Here is a 16,470-nt window from a genome sequence, read left to right as displayed (position 1 = left end):
TATTGACTCTGCCAAATTAAACAAGATTTCTAGTAATAAGGCTTCTAAATAAGTACAGAAGATGGCCATTATATTGCCTAGTCACATATTATAATGTGTTCTGATGAAAAAACCCAAGGATACTAACCAATCCTTCTTATCAAAAAACTCAGCCATCATCAGTGAAAAAAATAAAATTATCAACCCAATATAGGACATTAACAGGGAAAATCTTAAATCCCTTTTGGTATTTAACACAACCTGGAACTACTGGGAGCATAGCATTCATTCTCCCACATCAAATCATCTTTCACTTCACTACAACTGAGATTTCCAACAATACAAAAAAAAATAACACCAATAAACTTTTCTTCCTAGTCAGACCTCTTGTTAAAAATTTCTCTGGACATGTCTTCTTTTCATAAACTATCTGTAAACATATCACTGAGAACAGTTTTGTGAACAGAACCACATGATCAAAACAGCAACTCAAAAACCAAAAATATGTCTGAAGACTTATCTAAAAGCACCTGAAAAATATTTACCCTCACTTGTTTTTCAGGGTAAAATGAATTCTATGGTTTCTTTGTTTTTACCAAGACTGCCTCCTATAAGATCTAATAATATTTCCCATTCAGATTTGACTAAGTAGAGGTACCAAGTAAGAATCAACTTACTATAGACATGATTACTCTAAAATAATATTTCTCAAAGAAGGCAGCCTAATACTCATTGGATAAATAGTTCTGGATGTAATTAAGCTTGGAAAAATGTCTGCAGGATAATTCAGAGACTTTCCTGGAAAGTCTCTGAATTACTGGAGACCACAGGCCTTAGAATATAGTCACATAAATATAAAATAAATTTCCTATTCAAAACTTTAAAAAATTTTTTACACTTTCTCACATAACACAGTAACAAGAAGTACATTTACCATTGCCCTTACTGAATGTGTACCCTGCCCAACACATGAGGAAAACTGTAAGTTTATTCTAACACCTCTTTGTGGAATCAAGGCCATAAAACATAAATCATAATGTACAATAGCTTCATATTTCTTGAGAATTAGTAAAACTGAATGACTAAAGGAGGCAGAAATACATTGAAGTCACTAGCAAAAATGGAATTCAAATGCACGTTTTATTAGAGCTTCGATGTATATTGTAAAATATATAGGTTAACCTGTATTTCTTTATTTTGGAGTTACAGTATTATGGCTAAAGAATACATCAACAAAATGTGTGCCTTAGAAATATTCTTATTTAATATTTTTATTTTTATCAATGTAGTATTCTGAGACTACATCATTCCCAAAACACCCTCCTCCTCAGCCTGCAGCTTGACTACAGAGATAGTGAACATTTGATTTCACCCATCCTCTCTCCCTGAGCAGCCTGGCCTCATTTCTGGTCTGATCTTTTCCTGCAATAGAATCAATGCTCTTGAAACCACTTCTCTCTCAGGGCTTGGAGTCTCCACTGGCAGAAGCAGCAGAGCAGAAGAACATTTATGAGCATACTCCAGGAAGGTGTTATTCATCTGAATTTTCTACTGAATTTAATTAGATGAAAAAAAGAGCAAGCTTGGAACCTATAGCAAATGCAAACCTGAGGCTTGATCATTTTACTGATGTAGAGCCTCCTTCTGTAACACACTACTCAAGCCAGTGAGATAAGCATGATAGTAAATATAGTGCATATGAGTAAGTGTGAGAAATACAGGTTAAACATGGACTATAACCTTTAGCAGTTAGTTTCATCTACACTAAGATAAACTAAACTGATATTAATTTATGTGCTTTTCTCTCTTGAAAAAGGCAGCTTTCAAGGACAAGTTCAGCAAAAGTCAGTTTCAAAGAATTCAGACTCCAAATATTGTTGTGTCTTGTGTGAGACACGGGATTTTGTATAGAGTCCAGTAGGAGATACCTTGTTACCGTGTTTGATAGTTTTTCATCATGGCTCTCCATCAATAACTACAGTTAGTACATAACATCTTTATACACAGTGATCAGTTCTATTCTACAAGTCATTGTGCTCAAACATAAATCTGGTCATTTCAAAAACTTTTTCAGTGGGTATGGTAACACATTTATTTGAAAAATATGATTACATAAATTAGGTAATTAATGCTGAAAATATTATAACTTTTTTTTTTGCACAAAGTAAACCAATAAATCAGGACAATAATTCATTACCTTGAACATTCCTATTCCTCTCTGTAAATGAAGGCAGCAGAAGAATTTCTGTAGAGAGCTCTTCAATTTTTTCCTCCATTAATAAGAAGAGTTTGATAAGTTGAGAAAGACATTTGAGTTGATATAAGGTTAAGCAGAAGTTTCGTCCTTTTCTGTGGTATTCCTGGGAGGCTATTCAAGTAAAATTATAAAATAGCTTTTATTATAGCTGAAAAAAAGAAAGATACTGTAAAACTGATTATGTAAGACAGTATAATATATCAAGCAATTTAATTTTTCTTATAACATAATGTATCTTTTTCTCATTATAAAATATTGTTACATTATTTTTTCTAAGTCTTCAGCACTTCTCAATTATCTGTGAGGTTCCAATTGACTTCCAGGTTTTGTTATTCATTAACTAGGATTTTTTCCAGGCAATGGATCTACTCAGGAATGTTCTCACCTGTGTTTTACAGAAAACCCACTGTGTTGCAAAAGCCAAAAGGGAAAAAACCACATCACTACTGTATTTTAATGGTTTGGGACATCACATCACTTGTCACTCTGCAAGTCACCTTGTCTATTTAACAATCTGCTAGCACAATACAGTTGATGAATATGACATTTGAGTGAAAGAAACATCAATTTCACACTCCACAACTTTAAATATGTGGGGTTTGAAAACAAGTGAGACTGTCAGTGAGCAAATATCAGCAAGTATTATAACTATAAGCATTTGGTATTTAAAAGAAGAAACCGAACATTTTATTTTGAAAGGTTAACACATGCACTCATAACATATAATCATGTCACATCAACCAGGGATCTCTGATTTCAACACAGTCAGACTATAAACGACTGTGAAACGTTTCCATTGCAGTATTACCAAATCACATGGGTTTAAGTACTTTAACTTTATAATGTCTTTAAATGTAACAAATTTGCACTTCTGTGCAAATTGTGGTGAGCTGATACTATGTTCCTACGCAGTTCTATTGCAGATTTAACATCAGCAGACCAGTTAATCTAGAAAGTGTCAGAGAGAGAGTCAGAGTAGTTTGAAAGAGAAGCTCTGAAAGACGAACACAAAAAGAAATTGATTGAAATGTACTTTTATGTGTCAAATCTTTCTGACCTTTGCAAATTTTAAGTACTTTGTACCTTCCTTTTCCCTCAAAGTTTCTAATTATTTTTAGGCATTTACAAATCACTTTTAAATAGACATAGATCTAAGTAGCAGAGCTGAACTCTGAATACTAATTCCATAATTTGCTATTCCAGTTTTATTTCCAGCCTTAGAGACTGGACTGCAGGTTTTCCATCCACATCTGAATTTCCTCTAAGTTCTAAACAGAAGTATTCATGCTAGTTCCTTGCATTTCTAGGAATGTCAAAAGATTTATAATTGCCTATAATTGCATAATTGCCTCTGTTAGTGTCTTTCCTCTCTGAATAATTAGTAAATAACAAATCTATCACTGGATTTCTAATTTTAAGTCTTAAACCTACAAAAAAATCACATTCACAGGATTTTACTCCTTACTTGAAAACTAGAGAATACAATCTGAGTTTAACTGACATGAAAAGACTGCCTGAGTCTGCAGTGTAAGAACCATAAAACACATCCTAAAAATGAACAGAACATTAGTTCTATCTCCTATAATTTGAAAACCTTATGATATTTCTGCCCATCTATGGAAGAACAAGGAAACGGTCCACTTATTTGATTGCCTCAAATGATATTGTCTGTATTAGACTGAAAGAAAGCGCACGTAGAAGACAAAAGTATACCACAGTAATGCTATTTTTAGAGTACATTACCAAACTCAGAAAAAGTAAAAACTTTTACTTTTAATGATCATTCAGAATATATTTCAGTTTTATTGTTTCTCACAAATGACAACTCATTTATTTAGTGCTTGATGCTCAAGTAGTGTGCACACTCCTGAGTATGCAAAGCTTGACTGAAAGGCCTTCTATACCTCCAGATCATTAGGTTTAAAATACTGATGGCAGCATTTAATTTTGAAGAACACTGACCAGCCTGCTTGAACAAGCACATCACTGTCCATTTTTCAGCAGAGTAGAATGAAAAGGCACTTCTTTTCTGACATTGTTCTGACTGGACAACTACAAGATAGAAACCTTTAAGAATGGTGTAACAGCCAAGAGCAAAGCAGCCAATGTGATGACATACAGAACATCTCAAAACAGGTTTATAAATCTTGTAGAAGATTGTAATGAAGAGAACATGTCTCCATGTAGAGAGATGTGAAATAGACATGAAGGCTGTGATATATGTTCAACCAAACCTCAGTGACATCAACCTGTTTGGAGGAAAAATTGCCATATTCACAGAGTGGAGTATGCTTACTCTGAAAATGTCACCAAATGGATCATGATTTGGAGGGTTAGGTCAGAAAACTAATATTTTTAGTGACATTTACCCAGGTGACACTGTGCAGCAAGAGAAGCACTCTTCCATTATGAAAATAGTCTGAAATAGTTGTTAGCATTCTATCCAGTCCACAGAGGACCATACACAGGGTGGCTGAAAGCCCATGAAGCTGATCTCAGCCAGCCGCAAATGAGTTAAGCAATGGCATTCCAGTCTAACTGCAGGATAGAAAGGAAATGGAGAAAGTTACATGATACAAACAAATTTCCTTCCTGAACCACCTGCAATTTACTACTATCATTCTTCCAAATTTGATTTTTTCTGCATATCTGACTTTAATCCATGTAGTCCCTGTACAAGGAAATAGCTGCAGCAGGATCTTTGGATACAGACAAACATAAACAGGATCTCTATAGTACCTCCTAAACAACAGGATACGTTGGCTTCCTCCTAAAGCAACACCTAGAGAGAAGAATTTCTGAAAAGGGACAGAAAGGCTGGTACAGAGGCTACAGAGAGGCAAAGTGCATTCTACAGCCTTTGTCAATGTGCCAATGAGCCGATTTTGAAAATATTGCTCAAAAAAAAAAAGTTGAGATCAGGACCTAAACAAACACAGAGGAGTAAAAGAAGGTTCTGAGCTCCTGAACATAGATCCAGGCTTCTTTCTCTGCAAAACAAGGATCACACCAATACTGCTGTACAAAACTAGTGCCTATGTTGATGATTCCTAAACTGCTCTGGAGGACAAATATGCTAGCAGAAATATCCTAGAGTCAGGAAAATGAGCTATCTTAAGCTACAACAGAAAAGATTCAAACCAAGCATAGTGTCAGGGACCACTGAAGTCTGGCTGCTACTTGAGAACAAGGAGCCAAGCACAGTAATACAGCCAGCAGGACAGGCTCCTTGCCAGCCAGGGCCCAATCCTGCAGATCCTAAGTAAGGCAGACCCCAATATGATAGGTTTCAAGCAAGAGTCCAGATCATCAGCCAAGTTAATGGTGATGACATAAATCTGAGATTGAGTCAGGAAGCTAATTCACCCTTTTGAATCTGGATCTGGTCTGGAGACGGTAACCACAAGTCAGGCACAGTTCAGTGACCACTCAGTGGAACCATGGTGATAAGGCAGGTTCAAGCTCATAGGAAAATTGAATTAATGGGGACCACAGCTCTGGGGTAGATGAACAATCAGGACACCTGTGATGTAGTTCAAGCAGGGACTGAGGACTCAGGTGCGAGTGAAATAGATCTCCTGAGCAGGCCTGCAGTGTAGGTCACTGAAAAAGCTGGTCAGGGCCTTCAGGCTCACTAATGCACACAAGGCTTTGTTGCATAGCTCTTAAGGAATTTGAATTTTCAGACAAAGACCTCAGAAAAACTGGGAAACTGTCTTTCTGATTCATGGAGGACAGCACAACTACTTTGCTAAGAGGAAAAAAGAGAGAGTACTTGAGGTTTCTGCAGTTCTTCCTGGGGGGATAGGAGGGAGAAGACTAAAAAATAACTTGAATTAACTTGAACTTGCACTGTATTTATTTGTAGCAAGTAAATAAAACTTGATGGTTCATTACCGTGATGAAGCAAAGGAATAAGCACAAAACTTCCATGCAATAAACATCTCTACATTTAAATAATCTGTACTCTTGAGTTCCTACCACATAGAGGCAGAGGGGACCTAAAGAATACTTAATTTCTTCAAGCATGCTGATTTACTACCCCAACTATCAAAAAACAGGCACCAGAAGTCTGTCAACCCAAAAAATGCTACTCTTAGAGAGCTTTTCTAACAGAAAAAGAAGGCCCAAAAGAAAGGTGTCTATCAGTTTATGCAAGATTTGTGTGCTGGTACCAAGGCAGTTGATACAGTTATACAATACTGGAGAAACTAGGGGTACTATTTTCAGGTTTGACCTTTCATTTTAGCAGAATTGAAGCTGAAGAAATTTTCCTAAGATCTGAAGGACATGCCACCCTTGTCGAAGAATAAATCTGTCCATTTTACCAGAGACCATTTGGCTGGATGTAGTTGGACAGATGGTATCATAGAATTACACTTCACCAGTCATGAAGTTGAGAGGTGCCCATATGAATTCTAAGACAGCTAATAAGTTAATTAAAACATTTTTCAAGCAACATAAAGTGAAAGACATTCTATAAAATTTTATACTTGATTATTGTACCTGACCTTCTCCTAAGTACTTAAAATTCAGTAGCAAGGTATCTGCCTTTATCTTAGCACTTTTAAAGATTTTCTCTCATCTTTGAAAAGGAAGATGCATAAGAAATAAGGCTGATCTAGATCTAGATGACCTGTGTATATCTGCGAACTTGTGATTTTATAGCAAGTTTCAAAAGTGATACTTTCCTCAAAGCTGTATCTCCTGAAACCATTAAAAACTGTTCCAGCTCCCTTGATTATAGCCTGGAGGCACTAAAAATCTCAAAAGGCATAAGAAATAATGTGTGAATGAGATCCATAAGCTAAATGTAACTTTATTTATAATTTTCTCTTTATATATTTTTAATGAGCATGGAATCTCTAATGTTTTAAAGAATTTTGAATTTACATCTCAAAAAATGAGTGCCTAATTCTGATAATTTCAACTCATCTAGGCATGTGACACAGTAAAGTGTGGCACAGAAACACCTGCATCAGAAGTGAGCTGGCTCTATATGGTAAAGAATAACTACATTATGACAATGTTGCTCTCAGATTAATTAGCCTTTACTACTAACTCTACAGAGCCACATGGCTAAACTGCTTCTGAGACTTGCGGTGGAATCCTTGGAAAGCAACCTGATGACTGTTTTCTTCAGTGATTACAGTAGGGATTTCTCCTTCAGCAGGAACCAAGGGTCTAAAACCCTCTTAAACAATTATACTATAAAATAGGTTGCCAATACACAATACATTAAATATAATTCATCTGTCCCCATTTCTAAGGCTTGATTTCATGTAAGATAAATCTACAATATTGTTCTACTATGGACACAAGTAGGCAATGTCAGGGATCTCATTCAATAAAGCTATATAAGGAAGAAAATTAAAAAATCAGCAATGCAATATTAAAATCTAACTACAACCTGCATACATAATAAATGGAATTACCATATTGTCAAAATCCAAAAAGAAATAGCCTAATAAAGCAAAACAAACTTAGCTGTTGTCAGTCACTGTGTATAGGGGTATTCCAAGAGGTAAATTTTCAAAGTTGAGCACAGGGAGTTACATACATAAATTCCATTAACAATAATGTGTTCCTCAGGTCACAGTGATATTAACTTTTAAGTGATGCTATAACTACTATAACAATCTTGCATTTATGACAGCATTCATCTGCACACTATCTCCTAAACAGAGCTTGTATATAAGTTGTATTATTCTTTAATTTGCATTTAGTAGAGATATATTCCATTTTTATGGACATCTGCTCACAGTTTTCTCAAACTGTGTTTGGTATACAATTTTTAATGCAACTGCTAGATTTAAATAATTGGTATTGCTGGATATAATAGCTAATTTGCTTATACTCTAAAAAGCAACTTAGTATTTCTGCACAGCAAATGTAATACATGGTATTACACAGAACTAAATTATTACAAACAGTGCCAGCAGTTTTCTATACACAGTACTTATGATAATTATAAAAAAATCATCTTCATTACTGCAAGCTAGCATTTTTTTAACAGTTTAATTTGGATATGTTACAAGATACATTCAAGTCACATGGATACAATTACTGCAAACCCAAGAAGCTATAAAATGTTCCTAAACAAATCCCTTTGACCCTGTTAATATCTGTTTCTTATTAATCTAAGGCTACATTGTCTGCAGCATGAATTTTTATGGAATATGAAAAAAAAGGAAATCCCTTAACAGTTGTTATTGATTCCAACATTTACTCACTCAAAGATAAGTGCCATTTACAAAGCAGAACAGATGCAGATGCTGACAGAAATGTAAACAATTGTTGCATGGCTTACTGCCAGATTCTAAGCCAATACATTAAATTCCAAGTGAAGCACATTTCCCCTATAGATTGCACTTACTGCCACTTCATTTCCTATGTGCTCTGCCTCTCTATTGCTGCGCCTGGCACTAAGATATTTTCAGTTCTTTGGTGACCCCTGAGGCCTAGTCCTACCTCACATAGCCATTAGAGAAGGGAATTGCATGTGTCTGACATGGTCTGAAACCAATTATTTGATATTTTCTTCAGAATGATGCCCAACTCTGTTGGGAATGAGCAATCATGAAATAATTTACCTCCTGATTTAATTTTTTTCTGCAAAATTAGTTGTAGCCTGGGCTAGCTATACACAGCTGCTAGTATCTCTGTCTTATCAAGATTCTACTTGAAATGGTGAAAAAAGGAAAGGAGAGAGTAGAGTTGAATAGAATCCTGCTTTAAAAAGGCATTGACAAGTTTATCAGACATACTGATCACATGTGCTCTCTGCTGATTGAAACTGACAGACCTAGAAAGAACTATTAGTGATGTAAACTGTTATCTGAGTGGTTAAAGGTTTTTAAACACTTGTCTTGCTTTGCAGCTCCCTGTTAGCTGCAGTGAGACCCAGGAGGTCCAGGATAATCTGGTAAAGAAGCCTTCACAAAGAAGCTACACAGTGGCATTGTCTGTCCCTTTAAAAAATAAAAGGTCACAGATCTAAAAATGGTAAACATTTTCCTATTAGACATCTCCATTACCGCATGACTTTCATAAATGCTTATACCATACATCCATACTTTGCATGTGGCAAAAAAATGCAGTGAAATAAGGGATCTCAACTGATGTATAAACATGATAAGCATGCATAAATTTGCATAGATTTAATTGAGTGTGTCTGTCACAGAGATGTCACTGCCAGCTATTAAACAACTTCAGTGAAAACTACACTAATGGTTTGAAAGAGATTCCCTGCACATGCAACTGATTAAAATTAAAATTAATTAAAGTTTTTTTTAATTTTATTGATCAAAATTTATTAAAATCTGCTCCATAATGTCTTCCCAGTAAAATGAGATCTGTTTTGACCTCATAATGAAGGTTAATTCCATGTCAGGTTGCTTGATGTTTGCTACCAAATGCTGAAGTCCTTTGCCAACATTGCATGGGTAGGTCTGCCAAAATTAAATCTTTAATTGTAAATCATGTTTACTGACCAATTGATGAACAAAAGAATAGACCAGTGCTGGAAACACAGGATGGAGAACAAGAACATTGAATCGCACTCTGACTTCAAATTTATATTGTCATCTTAAACAAATGATCTCACACACCTGACTCCTTGACAGCGTACAGCTCCTTTACAACCCTGAGGAACAGACTACAGAGACTTCCTGAAGTATTCTGAGGATGAAGTGCCTTGTAATCATGTTCAAGAAAATTACTTTATACACAGGTATCTATCTCAGTTTGCTCTGAAACAAGAGACTCAACCTCCTCCTTAATTCTCAAAAGTATGCATAGCCTCTAATAAATTACAAGACGTTCCTATCATACACTTCAATTCCTGGTAGACAGTGACACTTTAAACAATTCAAACATAAACAAATTATTTAGTTTCTGAATTAGAACTAATTAACTGACTGGTCCATTTAAGGAATTAAGCATGTGACATCCAATAATTTTTTGATAATCATCAAAATACTGAAATAGCAGATACTTTTTAAATATTCCTTCAACTAAAATGACTTTAAAACTTGTAGATAGACAATAGTTGCAATTGTTTCTAGCAGTTAAGAGTGGATTTTTGGTGCTATTCTACAATTAATAATTTGTTCTGAAGGAGTAACTATTACCCAAAAGTCCTTTTTGAAAACTACAAGAACTATCCTATGATGAAATTATGCACATAGTACAATTTCTCAGATATATGAAACAATATTTTGGCCTTGCCAATGACATAAACTGATTCCACATGCATTTTTTGATTTTTTTTTGCCTACACTGTGGGCTGAGGGAGTTATCACATTCTCTGAAGTCTTCACACTCACATACAGAAAATACCAAAGTAGAATGTTTTAAGAGAGCATAAAAAACTAAGAAAGCCTGTTGAAAATAACTGAAAATAGCACCTACATTGAAACAGGAGTCCTTGAAAAACACTAGAAGTTAATCTTCCTCAGCCTTTGCTGAAAGAGAAATTAAGCACTGCCAGGTCAGTCAAACGTTCTCATTAATTCTTTGACAGGACTTGCATGTGTTTCCCTGCAAACCATTTTGTAACTACTTGGCTGATAAAAGACAATTCTAATGTGTATTTGAAAACACAGTAATCAACATATTTATTTTCATTTGGCTTACATTTCTTTCTTACATTCTTTCTGCAAATGTAAAAATGTCTGCTAGCTGAATTTCAATTTTCAACACTCAGAGAGGCTGGGTGTCTCAAAGATTGGTTCATTACATAGGAACTACTCTACTCAGATTGTTAGGAACCTTCAGCCAATCAGCAATTTCTATCATGTGTTGATCATTCCTTTCTGTAGGAAGGAATATGCATGATATTAGATACTAGACATTTCCTTAAAAAATAGATTTAAGTGCCTGTGTCACTTCTGCTTCTCTTACTCCAAGATATAACAGAGCCAGTTCTAATTTTTTCAAATAAGATTAAAAAACACAGCTGGATTTATTTTTGCTTCTGTGCCTTTGTATTTCAAAACCCTAGCTGCAAATTCACCACTAAATTCTCATTATTACTTTTCCAAGGAATATAAACATCAAAAATAAATCTAGGCAGACAGCAAAGAGGGCAGACACTGCCATTTAAAAACTTCTAGAGAAATGTTTCAAAATTCATAATTTTTAAACAAATACTTTGTAGAAAGACTAATATACAAAAGAAGGATTAATCACATGTGTCAGTAAAGATACAAGTTCCCACTACTGAGCTGAGATTACACAATTAAAACAGTTCTTTACAAAATGATAATACAGTGCATAATAGAACATATAATTTCTGTTACAGAAATTGCTGGAATTTCCCAGCACATGAACAGAAAATCAGTACGTTGTCCCTTGTGCTAGCATACGAAGACCTGGTTCTTAGCCAGAGGATGATCAGTGTGTGAATCTACTGAAGCAAAGTAAACTCTCCTGGAAAATCTGAGACCAGTAACTGATCTAATTTCATATAGTCCACAATATTTATGGGCACTATGTGCTAGATTTTTAATTAAGAAGTTGGCCTGGGTTTTAACCATCCTTACTCTCTCTAGGTCAGATAGACTGGAATATATCCATTGTCTTGCTCTGTTCAGTAAATGTAGGAAAAAGTACTATAAAATGACTGAAAGCTCTGTTTTTCAAAAATTCACTAGATACAGTGGCCCCTTGATTGAAGATGGAGGGGTTTTTAAAAACTGTAAGACTAAGCCTCAGTGAAAAGGACATTAATATCCTAATTTAGCATATTACAACCAGCTTGTGGGTATGACACTCCCCCCTAATTTAACCACCTACATTATTTTTTAAAACAAACTATTGTGACTAAAATAATTTTTACTTTTTAGTGTACAATTTTATGACTGAAGAGGTTCTCCATCTTGGCAAAAATCAGATTAGACCATCTCATTAACTTGTGAGTAATGATGGTAGAGGCATTGAAAAGACTCCTGTAACAACTTTTTTTGAATCAATTCTGCAGGAGCATATTTTAAAAACATTTTTGAAGTGTCCTCTAATCTGCCATAGTCCTACAAAGTCTTCTTCATGCAGGCCCATATTCTGAAGTAAAAGAGAGACTTTCATCATAATTGTCCCTCAGATTTTGTCACTTTTTATTACTAAAGAGAAAACTACAGTACATAAATGTCAAATTGACTGAACATTCACAATATATCAGACTATAGACTAAATCAGTTTTCAACTTTTACACTTGGGAGGAGAATGCAATTATTAGAGAGCACAGTGAGTTAAATGGTCTCTTCATTCTGAGGAAGAAAATGCAGGTATGCTGTGAAAACAAAAAGGAAGGCAATTAGGTGGTGTTCACTAAATGTGAAAACATATTGAAAAAAATTAACAATAATGAAACTATGTGCTTTTCAGGACAATGGGAAATGGCTTCAAATCGAAAGAGGGTAGCATTAAATTAGATGTTAGGATGAAACTCTTGATTGTGAGCGTGATGAGGCACTGCAATAGGTTGCCCAGAGAAGCTGGGGATGCCCCATCCCTGGAAGTGTTCAAGGTCAGGTTGGATGGGACTTTGAGCAACTTGGCCTAGTGGAAGGTGTTCCTGCCCACGACAGGGGAGTTGGAAGTAGATGATTAATCAGGTCCCTTCCAACCCTTACAATTCTGTGAATATATGTGCAGAGCAGCTCAAGGGGTCAGCAGTTGCAATGATGACTTGCACAAAGGCATCATTCTTTAAGTATCATGTTTTATATAGGTCCCTAAAGCCCTATTCCTACCAAAGTTATGTTGCCAGGCATTCTGCAATGGGACAGAGAGATCAGAAATAGAAAACAGAAGGAGATGCCAGGCAGGCAGCAATATAATGGAAGCACATAAAGAAACTGCTGGTCATGCACAAACAGAAACAAAACAAGCATGTCCTCAGGAGGGGATGAACAGGTTGTTGTGGGTCTCCTGAAGTAGGGAAAACCAAGAAGGACATGCAAGGAAGCAAGGAGGATGAAGTTACAGTTTTTATAATAACTTTTTTTTTTTGGTCTTTATAATGTCTAAAAGTCACTACAGTGGTCATGTGGGTCCCAAACATTCTGAAGTTCAAATTTATGAAAAAAATCCAACTTCAAATAACTTCCACAATTAAGTTCTCTGTAATTCTAAACATCTGGCCTTAGGGACACGTTAGACATTTAACTGAAAGCTTGTACCAGTCCAAGGATTTGGATAATAGAATGAATTTGATCTGCAGAAGCAGGATGCCATACTGGATATTACCATCTGTAATCCATATGGATTATTTTGTATTATGTGCCTTCTCAGCACTTAAGAAAGACGCAACATGATTTTCAGGACTGAACTGTAGCAAGACTAAAACACTTTCCCCTTTCACCCTCATACTTGCAAAAAAACAGATAGTGGACTATGGGCAAGAAAACATGTTGGAAAACCAATTGTAACTACAGCACGAATGTTGTAAATTATCTGCAATAAATTGTCATCTTTACAGAAATATCAAAAAAGTTACAAAGATATAAATATTAACTGCATTAATCCAAGTTTGGAACTCTTCAATTTCCAGATATAAATGGAAGATGAATTACACTAAAGTTATTAAGTTGAAATTATTCCCAGATGTGAATAGTTGGGGTATTTTTAATCATGCAGTTGCTAAACCAGCAGGTATTAATACTATTTTAGTATATTTTTGATAGAAGAGACAAAAATCATAGAAGACTTGTTGTAGGCCATAACGGTGGCTACTGAGATTGCAAACCAAGTGAATGCAAATTATACAGAAGAATAAAAGTAAATCTGAAACTAAAGCTCTTAATTTCAAAAAGATGAAATTATAAATGAGGGGGAATAAAACCATATGCACATAAACATAGTAAAGAAATCACATTTAAGTTAAATATGCAAAATCCAAAACTCATATCTCAAGTTAGCTCTTCGGCAAATTGCTGGGAATATATAAGTGAGCTCAAAAGAGCCACTTAAATAAAGTACCAAGTACTTTAATTTAACATTTCAAAGCTGTCTTCACTTCAACAAGTTACTCCAGAGCTTGTTTCTCTTCTTGCTGTCATCTCCACTGAACAAATGCAGCTCCTGTAAATGGTAGTGAGTCCTTCTGTTCAAGATTAGCTATATGCCATATTCATTTTAGGTGTTTCACAAACACAATATATTCTGTAGGAACTCATGAACATTTAAAGATAATAGATTCAAAATATAATAAGTTTGCATTTGAATATATCTTTATAATAGAATGGACGTCAGTTATATTCTGGAGAAAGAAAAGAGAAAGGAAGCCGGCTGGACATCTAAAAGGATAGATACTGCGATAAAAGTGTAATACATTCATATTAATATTACAGTATATCTCTGAAGGTATTGTAATTATTTTCTACCTAAAAATGTGCTTAGTTAAATCTGTATCACTTTAATTTACCTCCACTTTGCAATAATATTTTTCTAAAAAATTATGAACTACTGATATTTAGGAACACAATATGTACTGCCTCAGATTTTAAAAACAAAGTTCAGTTATGATTTTAAATGTTTAAGGGTCTCTGGAAAGTTTGTGGCATTTAAAAATATTAAGCCAATCAATTTAAATATGTCAGAAAAATTAAAACTTAAAGCAGTTTCATTTTAACCACAGGAAATTAGAAAAAACCAGCTAATTAGTCTACGTAAGTATTTTGATCTCTGTTTCATTTTAACCACAGGAAATTAGAAAAAAACAGCTAATTAGTCTACGTAAGTATTTATACTCTGTTTATATACAAAAACTATATCAATAAAGCCAAAGAAAACCTTCCACTAATACATCAACTGTTCATAATTCCATGGGGTTTAAATTTCTCTGGCAGATGTCTTATCATCTGTAAGAGTAGCTGTTTCCTCATCTAAGAGATGACAAATTAATGTAAGTTAGTCATGCCTGATTAAACCAGCTTAATATTTTTGTAAACAAAGGAACACAAAAAAGGTTCAAAAGGTAAAACTACAATATACAGACTTACAGCAAATAATTTCTGAGAAATACTACATTGGAAATCGAAGCAAAAAATCATAAGAGATAACCTGAAAACCAGCTGAGATCCTTTCCATGCGAAGTATTGCCAACAGATATTTTTCATATACTTTTAAATACCACAATATTACATAAACTTTAAAAATATGCAAATGATTAATACAAAAGAAAGTCTGAAACAAAAATTCCCATTAATAACCAAAATAACTTGAGGGAATGGTTGGGAAATATTCCTTGCACATTATTCTAGCAAGCTGGAAACACTATGTTCTGAGAGTACACAGAGAAATTATAATTAATGTTATATAAAAACCTAGCACAGTAACAGCCCAAATACTATTGGCTGAATCCTGCACTGTTAAAGGTAATAAGAGGCACAAACCTAACAGGTAAGAGGATCAAGCTGTAATATAAAACCACCTGCCTCCACTAGAACTGGCAACTAAATATGCTGAGTTCCAAAATTTGCCTCTTTTCACATGCCATTTTGACAGCTTCTCTGTCAAGCCACACACCTCCTAGGTACTGATAAATGGAAACAATCTCTTTATAGTACTTCCAGAATAACTGCTCTAGTACAGAATGAAAAGAAAACCATTAATTCCTTACTGCACAAATGGATTATTATATATGGAATATTTTAAAGATTAACTGTTAAAGTGTGTTATAGACTACCTCTATTTTCCCAGAAGAAATAGGTTGTCTATAGAAAGTTTTCTGAGGTTCTGGAATTGCTTTATTATTTTCTGGTTTTTTTTTTTCTTATGCTGTATAGCAGGATCAATTACAGCCGTTCTTATGAAAAAACCCACAACAAACATCAAATAGAAAACACATTACCCTGAGGATGGACTAAGCAAACACAAACCCTTCTATCACCTCTGGGATAACAGTCCCAATTGAATGCCCTAGATTAAATTATTCTGATATTCTGAAATGTGTCGGTTTGATGGCTCCTAGAGGGCAGAGGCAACATACATCAAAAAATAAGAAACACATCTGTCTTTCAGATAAGAACAAAACCTTCTCCTTCTGTCCTTCCCTCTATATTTATGCACAAGGTTCTTTTAATACTTGGCGAACTGGGTATCGCTGTCAAGGTAATCTATTAAAGCTGTCTTTTAACCTAACCTATGTTAGGTTAGGAAAAATAAATTTCCACTCTAATGGGTGGGAGGGCAACAAAGTACCAGAATTTAAGAGTTCCAAGCAGGAAAAG

General features: G+C 34.8%; 1 protein-coding gene across 1 annotated transcript in view; it reads right to left on the bottom strand.

Annotated features, from left to right (window-relative positions):
• Positions 1-16,470, bottom strand: part of KIAA0825 (KIAA0825 ortholog) — a 250,652-nt gene that overhangs the window by 216,287 nt on the left and 17,895 nt on the right. The window contains exon 4 of the mRNA XM_068175710.1: positions 2,177-2,347. Within this exon, the coding sequence (XP_068031811.1) occupies positions 2,177-2,347 (171 nt within the window). The remainder of the gene's footprint in view (positions 1-2,176; positions 2,348-16,470) is intronic.

Source organism: Anomalospiza imberbis, chromosome Z (genome assembly GCF_031753505.1).
Source record: "Anomalospiza imberbis isolate Cuckoo-Finch-1a 21T00152 chromosome Z, ASM3175350v1, whole genome shotgun sequence".
NCBI classification, from domain to species: domain Eukaryota; kingdom Metazoa; phylum Chordata; class Aves; order Passeriformes; family Viduidae; genus Anomalospiza; species Anomalospiza imberbis.
Note: the sequence above shows the minus strand (reverse complement) of the source record. Positions and strands in the feature narration are given on the sequence as shown.